Here is a 12,245-nt window from a genome sequence, read left to right on the forward strand (position 1 = left end):
CGGCAAAACAAACCAGACTTGCATTTTGCTCACAGTATGGATTATTAGTTAGACAATACTTTGGAACACAAAGGAAACACAATACCTGAAATAGATACCATTAGGCATTTTAATAACTATAATCATTCATGTTTAATTTATTCATTTTCTAGATTGAATTTATTCAATCTAGAATAAATTCCACAAGTGTGCCTCCAATTAACTCAAATCAAATCAGCTACAAATGTAACTTGTGACAAAGTTCATCCTGACTTTGTCCCAAGGTAAACACTGTTTGCCATTTGTTCTCTTGTTAAACTAATAAAAGATTGTCCTAAAATTAGTGAATCAGTTTAAGGCCTAGAAATGTGAATTAGTTTAAAAAGACACTTAACCAAAATTAATCCAACTATATCAAGACAGTTTTTTCATGCATTTTTTTATATATATATATATTTACACTGTATAATTCTAACTTTCTTTATTTTGGGATTAGTAATGCGCCCATTAGGCGTCTGCAGGTTGTGCTAAATGCTGCAACACTACTTAACTGGAACAGGAAGGTCTGAACACATGACCCCATTTTTACTTCTCCCCACTGGTAGCCTGTACATTTCAAGATCCGTTTTAAAGTTCTGTTATTTTCTCTTCATTGCCTGGTGTAACTGATGTTTGGGAGGAAGTGATCAAAAAACCTTGGACTCAAGGCTTTGGATTGTATACACTGTGCAAATGATTCTGTCCACCTGGATACCACTGCTGATATGACCCAGAGTCTAAAATTACTGTAACTGATACAGTGTCATTGGACCAGGGAATAGGTGCAGATTGTATCCTTTCCAGGTGTTAGAGTAAATTGGTGATTTTTCTCCTGTAGGAAAAAAGGCTTGAAGGAAGGCTGGAGGGAGGGTGGGGGCAAATGAGGCAGAAAATAAGGGAAAGTTTATTATAAAGATGATGGAACGCAGGCTGAAATTGAAACAGCTCAAATGGGTTTACGTTGTCAATAGCGTATTTTCAAACGGATAGAAATTTCTCTCTGCTTGTGTGTGAAAGTAAATGTGTGCCTGATAGGATACTGAAGAACAAACATCCTGACACTGAGTGGGGCCATGCTGACTTGCTAAATCGATAGGCCAACAGGTCGCGACACCAGGCCAACCTGACATCCAATCACAATACAACACAAGGGATCGCCACAGTGATGGATGACCCTTGTTGTGTTTGTGTGGATGTGCGTGCGTGCGTGTGTGCGTGCGTGCGTGCGTGCGTGCGTGCGTGCGTGTGTGTGTGTGTGTGGACCCATGTGTTTTTATCCAAGTGTGTTTCATCAGTGTATGTTTCTCTGTCACTGTGTGTGTGGAGATAAGCAGCATGGTGGTTGGAAGGATTTCTCTGAGGGTCTTTAGTAAAACCGTTTGCCTCTGGCTGTCTTTTGTTTTTTTTTTGTTTGTTTGTTGTTGTTTTTTCCACTTTATGCGCTGTGTGGACTAAAACAAAGGATAACTTCAAACCAAAAGCTTTCAGAATGTGTTTTTCTTCATCTTCATCTTTAGAAATATACAGTTGAAACTAAATATTCAGATACTTACATACACTAAATCAAATAAAGGCACATACAATTCATTTTTTTCTCACTGTCCGAAGTCAGATGAGACTAAACTTCTCCTGTTTTATGTAAGCTGGAATGATCAAAATGATCTCCATTTGGTAAATGTCAGAAAACGTACAGAGAAAATGATTCAGAGATTATTTTTGTAACTTTTTTTGGAATTAAGAAGTTTACATATATTTTGTCAGCATCAGGAATAATTGTCTCTTAAATGGTAAGATTGGAGTCAGATATTTTGAGTTTCCTTCCACAAACTTCTCAAAATAGTTTGCTGGACTTTTGGATCATTCTTCCCAACAGAAAAGGTCCAACTTGCACACACCTTTTTGGCTCTACTTACGACTTCTTCGTATTTTTTGAGATCAGAGCTTTGTGATGGGCACACTAAAACTTTGACTTTATTGTCCTTAAATGACTTTATGACCACTTTGGCTGTATGCTTAGGGTCATTAAGCATTAGGAACACTAATTTATGGCCAAGCTTTAAATTCCTGGCTGATGTCTTTAGATGTTGCATCAGCATTTCTACAATCTGTTTTATGAAGCGTACCAGTTAAATCTGCAGCAAAATGGCACCACAACATGATGCTTCCACCCCATGATACTTGATACTTACCCTTTTGAAAAAAGTGTTTCAGTTTTTCCTCCAAATGTAACAATGGTTATTATGACCAAGCTGCTCCACTTTAGTTTAATCAGACCACAGGACATGTCTCCAGAAATTAAGATCTTTGTCTTTGTTGGCATTTGCAAACTGCAATCTGACTTTTTATATGTCCTTAATACTTTAATCTTCTGGGACACACAACCAAGTTGGCGTGGAATGATGATTGGATATTCCCATCATGTCTTGCATATCATTGTTTGCACAGATTATTGCGGCAAATTTGGGCATCAATAAATTGTTCCCAAGGATGATCCCCAGACTTGTGCAACTCCACAGTTCTGCTCCTGATATCCTGGCTGATTTCTTTTGACTTTCCACTCGTGTTACTAGAAAGCAGCATGTTCCAGGTGTAGCTTTAAGATACGTCCACACGTGTGCCTCCAATTAACAGTTAACCCATCATCTACTTTAACAAAAGTTACAAAGTTCTTTGCTGTTTTTGTCGAGTTAAAGTGCTATGGTCACTTCAGGACAGGACAGCAGCTTTTCATCTAACTTCAGTCTATCTTTAGATCACCCCACTCAACCCCCAGCCTACCTTTGGAAGAGAAAAAAACGTTTATTCAGCCAACCTTAATGAGCAAACCTTTACTTTCACATAATCCAGACGATCTAACTTTTCCATTTAATTTTAAGATGTGACAGAGCAGTGACATGCTGATTAAAGCCTAAGTTGTGACCAGAATACTAAAAATGCACTTTTTTTTGTTTTCAGTGTTTATATGAGAAACTTGCAGCTCCATCTTTACCTCCGAATTTCAATTAGAAGCCTCGTTTGCAGATCTGTTGAATTATTTCCGTCCTGCTTTCCTTTCTCTGAGTTTTGCCCTATTCACTCCATCTGTCCTTATAGTTTCATAGTTCTATCTGTCATGATGGCTACCGTTTGTTCCAGCACCCCCTCCTGACGCCCTTACCACCACCTCTCCCATCTTTCTCTCTCTGTGTTGTTGCCTCCCCCTCACCCAATCTGTCTGGTTGCTGCTCCAACCCGCCCCAGCCTTCTATCTGTCTGAATAGTTTCATAGTTGTATCAATCAAGTTCAAACTATAAGACTGGAGTTGCTCCCCGTGCTCTCATCTAAGTCTCGGTTTATGGCTTGTAATGCCTCGTCACCCACTCGCTCCAGGTCTTTGCGTCTGTGTACGTGGATGTTTATGTGAGCACAGTTGTCCTTGCATTTTTGAATGAGAGCTGAAAATGGTTCCAGAGGGGCAAATATGAATGCTTTACTTCTTTTGTCTGAGGTTATTCAGTCTAATTTGATTTCAATATAAGTGCTTGCTTTACAGCTAACATGCTTAGCTGTATATAATACACCAAACCAAAGCTTCATGTACATTTAGCACAAAGCATAGGGTAACAGTAATGTTTTGCCAATGTGGTGAATTGCATTTCTATTTTCTTACCATCCGTCTTTCTATGTGTCTCCTCCTGGCTTGTCGGTCACATTCAGGCCTTCTCAGTTGTGTGATGTTGTGCCTTTCAATTTTAAGAGTGAAATACAGTTATCCCTTTAGTTTACTGTTGCTCATTAGAGATAGATTTGAGTAGTATGCATGCAGCAAGTTTTCCAATCAAAAACTATGTTATAATGAATATTAAAAGTCCATGAACAGGTATTTAATCAATAAGATTAAGTGAGCTCTGCTTTTGCTCATCTTTTCATCTGGTGTCTCTCCGCTCCCTCGCAAACATTAGGCCGTAGGAGATATGACCTAATGTTTGGGAGAGCCCAATATTGTTGTGAAGCTGTAAAATCAGGAAACATTCAGAGCATCAAATATCTGACATAGTCAAAAAAAAAAACAAACATCTACATTCTTTATATAAATGTATGCAACAGCAGCAAATGTAGAGCAACAAGACCATCAAACACAACAGCACTGACAATGCCAACCTTGTTCTTTCAATAAGACACTTCTAAATTTTGAACATTGCTTGAGCTCGTGTGACCGAAAAGTGAATCAGTTGATCCAGTTTGACCTCCACCAAGGATCTGATGAGCTTTCCTTGAAATCACAGGCCCATTCTCCACCTAAAAGAAGGCTTTTATCGATGCTGAATGCTGAATGAATAACCATGAGATTGCATTTGTATGTGATCCGAGGAACAAAAAACATAACAAGTGAGTTATGAGTTGTCCATTCTTGTAATTTAAGTCCCTGTAAAATCTGCACATTCCAGACTATAGTTTTCTGTCATCAAGTCACCTTTACCATATTGCGAAACATCCCCACCAGTCTAAAAAAAAAGCTCACTTTAAGCAAATATTCAATTAGAACGGTGAATAAATGACTCCTTTGTCACTTTTTTCATATGTTAATTTCAGATTTGTTTTATCGAGAGGGAGAGGAGGGAAGGAGAATTTATAATCTCAAACTGATGGACAATGTGTTTGAAGGTTGTTTTAAATAAATTGCTCACTCGGTTTTCAATTTCTACGTTTTGCAATTTGAAACTTACAAAAGTAAATGATATCTTTGTGGAGCCATACCAAATGATGGACTTCATCATTTGCCATTTCTGACCAATAGACAGGAATACCACTACTGTCCAGGGTGAATGAGGATTGAGGTAAATCCTAATGAAAGACTTAGCAGTTTAAGCACATAACCTTTTGTATGTAAGGAAAAAGAAACTGATTTACTGATTCGATAAATGTTTAGGGTTTTTTTTTTTTGTTAAATTTTAAGAAATGCTGAGTCTGAATGAATTTATTTTTCTGTTTTGTCTTTCTTTCACAGAACTACACAGTTCATCTTGTGGGAATCCAGGTGTTCCACCAAAAGCGGTGCTAAGTAGTGGTGGCCGCTTCGCTGTAGGAGACCGGGTGCAATACAGCTGCGTCCCTGGTTACGTCTTAGACGGTCACGCTACGCTCACATGCATAACCAATGCGGCAAACATTGCAGTCTGGGATTTTCCTGCTCCTATTTGTCGAGGTAAGCATGTAAGATATCAGCCTTTTTGGTGTGCATGAATTATGAAGAGTTTATTTTATTCTAAAACCCTGCTCTCTAAAAATACAGCACGATGCTGCCAAAAATCCTTTAAAAAAATGCTACATGAAATTGTGTTGATTTGCAGTTGTTACAAAATTGCTGGGAACATACTCAGAGTATATAGTCGTGTAGAAAAATCGGATAACTCAATTAAATATTGAGCTGTTGATTAAGAAACAAAGGATTTACACAGGACGTAAAAATAGTATGCTGTGCGAAATAAGGGAGGACACCCTAATCTCTAACAGCGAGTCCGACAGCTGTGGGTTAAAGCGGCTCCTGTAAAATGTTACTTGTTGCTTCTTTGTTTTATACCAATTCTTGGTGGAATAACTGGTGCGCTTTCAGTCATTCTCATGCAGCTGGTCCAATTTCTGCTTCAGTATTTTTATTTTTTTTTTTACAAATGTTTATGCATTTTCTTCAAAGCCCCTCTGACACACAGGGGGATTCATGTCATATGTTATGACGTAAATTTTGCCAAGTCCTAAAGCATTAAAGAATCTCCCAAGCTATATCGCTATCACCTCTATGCTTCACAACTGGAATGGGGTTCTTGTCTTGTAATGCTGCGTTTGGTTTATTCAAAAACATGCGCTCTATTACGTTGTATGAATAATTACATTCTAGCCATTGTAATTATTTACAAACCCATTCCATGAACATTATTAATTTAGAAATCCTGGGCCTCTCCTAGGAAGTGACAGTTAAACCGGAAAAGAAAGACATGCATCTCATATCAACAGTTGCACGATGCCTGCCGTTGGTCCCACAACGACAAAATCTTGGGGTTTCTGAATGCTTAAGATTATTGCAGGCTGTTTTCAGGGGGGGACTTGACTTGAGGGACAGATTCGGGTTTAGTGATATTTGTTTTGAATGTCTTCTACTTGTAGACTATTTTCTATGAGGTGCAATGAAACCTCTTTAAACCTCTTAACAGGCTCAGAAGCTACTAAAGCGTCAACGTTCTGTCTGAAGCCCTAAGACAGCGCGTTAGTTTTAAATGTAACAGTACGCTAAATTCAGTCTATGATGTTTAGACGAGGCTTATCTGCCTCTCATCATGTAAACCTTATGTAAAAAAATAAAATAAAATAAAAAATCAAGAAGTCTCTTAATTTATTCTTTATCAGAATTTGCATTTTCTATCACAAATTTGCAAAACAAAATTTTTAATATTTTCTTCGGCTTCAATGATATTACCCTTGTTGAAATCAATAATAATTGTCCGTATAAGGTGACTTGCGGAGGGTTTCTTAATTTCTCCACGACTATATAGCTCCTAAATTTTTTAGAGTAACAAAATCGAACAGTTTTAGAATAAAACTCTTTGTAAATGTGTGTGGACATTGTGTGTGTAAATGTGACAGGAAGACAGACAGACCACAGATGTATGTATATGAATGTTTCAGAGACACCAAGGAGGTTTTTGTGTCTGTGTGTTCTTTCATCCCCCCGCCCCACTGATCAGCGATGTGTGTGGGAGACAGGCCTGTATGTGAGATATATCATATGGCAAGCTTTATTTTTAGATTTTACATACATTACCTTGTTTCATCCCACTGTGGAGTTCCAATGCTTTGTAGGCGGATGCAAAATTAAACATGTCGACGCCAGAAGGCACAGAAGATATAGGTGTGTTGATGCTGTGTGCTTTAAAGATAAGGTTTGTTTTTATTATGTAAAAGTAGCAGGAAGATTTAAATTAACACAAACATTTATTATTATTATTATTATTATTATTGTTATTATTATTATTATCTCCAGTTAAGTTTAGTTTATTTGAGCTATTTTGTTGATTTACATCTACATTTCAAAGACAAATATATTCTCTTAAGGGAAAAATTAAAAAGATTTATAAACGGTGATGCGCTGGCGTGGTGGTGCCAGTGCATGACCTTGTCTCTGTTGGTGTGCCCCAGGGCAGCTGTGGCTACTACCCAGTAACTTGCCACCGTCAGTGTGTGAATGTGCATGAACGGTTGACTGAGGGAAAGCATCGCGAAGCGCTTTGGGGTCCTCTGGACTCGATAAAGTGCAATACAAGTACAAGCCAATTACCCTTCACCGCACAGTACAATAAACAAACAAACATCTGTCCCAGTTTTATCGCTGCCAAATAAGTTAATTCGTCACCAAGTTTCAACAATTCTGACGTGGTCTCCATGCCAGCATTCCCATGGCACCAATGCAGGTGTGTTAAATTATTATTATTTTTTTTTTCTGAACTGGAAAGAAGCGTGATCAAAGTGATGGAAATGGAGCTTGGTGTCCTACAGAAAGCAGGAGCTTGATGTAAGGTTTCCAATGTCTTACATGAAAAGAAATGCACCATTCAGAGATCTAAATAAGAAAGCAATCAACATTAAAGACAAGCAAAGCTGTTGACTTGCTTGACTCGTAATTATTTAATCTGCCAGAATTAAGAAATTGGTATTCTACAGTGTGGCTACAAAAAACAGTTGAACACTTCATACACCTTCCACTTCTTATCTTCCTTCATCGACGATATTTAAAATTCTTGAAGTCGTGTTCGAGATTAAATTTATGTTTTCACTGCCAAAGTCTCCTATTGACAACATTTACAATAGGTTTTACTGCAAGCTCATTAAAACAAATCATCAGAAACACATATGCATTACTCTGAGGAGATGAGTGGTACTTTATTATGATTATGAAAATATATATGCCTCAGACTTAGGGCTGAAAAGAAGTCACACTACTTCATCTGGACATCTCAGTTAGATCAAAAGAGGGTCATATTTGAAATCACTTTCCTCGCTAAAAAGGACAATCACTGGTTGACCCGAAACATCAGTGCAAAGGCACGTCCATGTGGCGTTCGGAGGGAATGCGTCCTCTAAAAAGACAAATTAAATTTTTTGGTGATGACATCAACAATTATATGTTTTGTTTCACATACCAAACTTGGGATCTGTCGTATAAAACCAGTAGTCTTTGATGAAGTTTTTAAAAATATTTATCAACTCTATCCATCCTGTTAATTTTGAGGGAAATACTCATGTTGGATTGAACATTATTCACATTATTTCACATCACAATGTATTTCTACCTCTGCTGCAGAGGCCACATAGATGGACAAGAGGTTTGTTCACGACCTTTAGTGAACTGAATTTATACTATCCATTTCTCTACTACACACATAAAAGACTTTAGGTGTTTAGAAACTATGCATTTCACATAGAACCGAATGCCTTTGCTCCTCCTACGTGCATTCTGGTTGTAGATCTGAGAGGCAGCCTAGTATTATTCAGAGGAAGACCTTCAACACAGAAGAGAGGGCACTTGAATCGTCATCACTTTTAGATAGCATCTGCAAATTGATTCGCAGTATTGAGTTTACCTCGTTTCCTCTTTAGTAATTCGATTATTTTTTTTTTTAAATAAAATGAGACAAACCAGAGGAGAACTGCTGTGCCAAAATCTAATGTTGCAGTATTTAGTAAGAGTTGCAGTCCTGAGAAAATGCATTTAAAGCTAATCATTTGTTCTGCCACCTTTAGCAGCATCAAACATTAGCAATGAACGACAGAGTCTATTAAGTCACTGTGACCCACTTCTCTTTGAAGGATTGTTTTAGTCCATCATATTGTGGATTTGAAAGGTAACACAAAGATTTAAAAATCCAATTTTACATACAGCAAAAACCTATCTTGGAGATTTGTAAAATTAGTCGTTTTGAAGAAGTTAAAACGTCATGGCTCCTCTTTCCACTATACAACAAAAGAATAGTTTTAGGTAATAATTGTTTAAAATGTAACTTATACTGTACGTTTATACAGCAGACTTGCATTGTTTCTCCCTCATTCAATATGAAATCAGAATTAATCCAAAACAATACACATACTTGAGACGTGTACATAACATGACCTTATATTTTGCAAACTGTATACATCATTTCTTTGCATCTACATACACCAAAAGAGTTTAGAAAGTCCAACACTAGTTAGAACAATTTTACTAACATGTTGAAATGATTCAACTGATGCTCGTTAGTTGACACATTTTAATATTTATTAACTTTATACATGTCAAGCCACATCAAAAACAATGTAATTTTGGGAAACTTTGTAAAAAAAAAATAAAAATAAAAAAGTGTAAATTTCCACTTATTGACCAGTTAGGCTATCAAATACAGTCTAAATCATTGCATCCAGGTATTCACAGCATGATCCGACTGCAATTGTTTTTGATACTTTTACTTCATGGTGTGATTAATTTCAACTTAAAATACAAGGATGAATTTTGTCATATAAATGTTACAAAAAATGTAAACTTCAAGTCTGTATCGCTAATCCTTGACTGAACATTCTGAACATGTCTGAGATGGCACAGTATTACTAAACTAGTAACACAGTCACATCAATACATAAACAGAGAAAAATACAGAAAAAAAACAGAAGACATGCAATTTCCATTAACTGAGAGTAGGGTTGATAACAGAAGTGTTGTCCAGTTGTAGTAATAACAGTTATCTGTTTCTCGATCCTATCGTAAAAGATAGGGAAGTTGTTCTTTTTTTTTTTTTTAGAAAAATTGATATTTCTTTTGCTGTAAATTCAATGACAAAATGTTATAAGAGATGTGTTTGTTATTTATTTTATTTTTTTTTTTCCTTGGATGTGACCTGTTCTTGAGCAACAGAAACACACCGAAAACTGTAAAAGGCATGTAATGGCGTACTACAATGTTGCCCAGCAATAGTGGAGCAGTAAACTGTAATTTTGAGGGTAGAGCAGGAAGGAAGAGAGGCGGGAGGAGATTGCAAAAGAAGAAGAGAAGCAAATGGCAACTTGTCAGTGCTGGATTTGCAACGTCTCTGTCTTTCTGTCAGTAAGGCTAAGAGGAGCTAAGCTACTAATTTGTTCACACCACCTCAGAAACACACATCTACAACTATTTACAGCCCCTGTCAATTACACATCACACTTACACACACAAACACAGAAAAAATAACCCCCTTACACACCATGGAGTCGCATACAGTTTGTGGTTGTGCCTGCTGACACCTAGAGGCATTCATACCGACTGTAACAGCTTTCGATCAATTATTCAGTCATGCAATCAAATGCCTGGAGATGCAGTGCTCTCAGCTGTTGCACCACTAATATGCTTTCTCTCTTTCTGTGAATATGTGATTCATTAATCTTGTCTCTTTACATTACATGCTGCACTTAAATTATCGTACATTATTCATGGATATTTATTAATGTTTTTTTGTTTTTTTTAATTAAACCCCTATTCAGAAAGAAAAAAACAATGGCTGCCTCTCTCTTCACTATGATCTGTGACCTCTAGGTGAATGCCCTTTTTAATGACGAACAACCGAACATATCCGTTCACAGGTGGTTTACGTGCATTAAATAATGTAACAGATTTTCAGGAAGGGATTTGAGCGAAAAATAAGCAGCACAAGTCACTCACCAATGCTTATTAATTTGAAAAGACGTTACACTCTAATTGCTTACCTCCAAAAAGTGCTTAAAAATCAGATTGCAAATCTTCTGATTAACTCCCAGTGATTCTAGGGTCGGCAGAAATTAATTTTTGCTTGCCTGGCAATGTTGAGAAGGCCTCTAATGACAATTTTACAACAGAATACTACGATATTGTGTGGATTGAGTCACGAATCTCGGTCTGCTTCCCAACAAACTCTGGTGTGGTCTCGCGTCTGATCTGAACCAACTACAGGAAAGGCATGTCTTTTTGGACTTCATGAGCCACTGCTCCTGGGCATTATGGTAAAAAATTATCCCTTTGGTGTTGCTAACGCTACTACAGCGTGCACTGAAAATTTGATCCAAAGTTTTCTGCTTAGCAATGCTGCTGGCAGCATGTTGTGGGTCAGGGGGGGCACAGAGAATCTCATCTCATTCAGCTTGCAACAGCATTCCAAAATCCAAAGTACCGTGTCACGAAACCTGGGTTGCGTGAGCTGGTCTAGACTTTCAGAAGGCTGCAGCCATTTTGACAAGAACACAGAACGCGCATAGCAGATATGCAGCACGCATGTCTTCCAAAGTTTGTTTTTCCGGGTCTGTGATCTGTCCCCACCCCTTCATTTTTTTGTCCAATGGGAGAAATTTTCACCCGCATGGCTTTATTTTTAAATCGTTTTATGTTTGGGAGAAGAAGAAAAAAACGCAATGTAAAAGCAAACAAGCAAAAAAAAAATTTAAAAATAAAGTTCACTTTGAGTCTGGACCAAAACATATTTGTGTGAATACACCTTTAGACCCTGGATCACTAGAGTCTGATGAAGAACCTTTATCCTGACCAAAACAAAATTACTCTCACATAATTTTTTCATTGTCCAATTTTTGGTCATTTTAGTAGAAAATAATGCTGTTTTGCCACTGTGTATCTATCAGTCACCAGTAATTGATGCTGTGATCATTCAAATAGTGTTCCAGACATCAAATATTTGCGTAAATATTTAACAATTAGATTCTGTTAGTGTGTTAAAATACCTGTGCATCTCTCCATTTTAAAGAAAAGCCTCTGCCATAACTGTGTTTGAACTTAAGAAAACCTATGAGTGACTGTGAGCCCGTGTCATAGGATAAACCTACCAACTGCAAGAAAGCAGAGCAAAGGAATGGAAAACAGACAGACAGACAGACAAAGAGGAGGAGGAGGTTGAGTTAGAGGAAGAGGAGGGTTATTGTTGCTACTGAAAAAGTAATAATCTGCACTGACAAAACCTGAAATGAGACTCACTGAGAAACGGAAATGAAATGAGCATGTTGCGTGGTTGTTTGTGTGTTGTCAGCACAACAAGACTCAGGCTGCTGGTTGTCTGGGCACAGGGTTTTTGTGTCCTTTGGAGTGTGCTGATCATTGGTTCAGCTCGTGTTTATGCTACCGTGGTCTAATCAAGCACTTGATTTTTTTTTTTTTTTCAATAAAGATAACGCTTCAAATCTTAGTGTTTTTTAAAGAAATGTAGAATTTAGT

General features: G+C 37.4%; 1 protein-coding gene across 1 annotated transcript in view; it reads left to right on the forward strand.

The window, feature by feature from the left end:
- The window catches only part of LOC103151595 (CUB and sushi domain-containing protein 3-like), a 272,095-nt gene that overhangs the window by 25,630 nt on the left and 234,220 nt on the right, over nt 1-12,245 (forward strand). Inside the window, exon 2 of the mRNA XM_007571755.2 lies at nt 5,007-5,204. Within this exon, the coding sequence (XP_007571817.1) occupies nt 5,007-5,204 (198 nt within the window). The remainder of the gene's footprint in view (nt 1-5,006; nt 5,205-12,245) is intronic.

Source organism: Poecilia formosa, unplaced genomic scaffold (genome assembly GCF_000485575.1).
Source record: "Poecilia formosa unplaced genomic scaffold, Poecilia_formosa-5.1.2 Scaffold286, whole genome shotgun sequence".
Taxonomy (NCBI): domain Eukaryota; kingdom Metazoa; phylum Chordata; class Actinopteri; order Cyprinodontiformes; family Poeciliidae; genus Poecilia; species Poecilia formosa.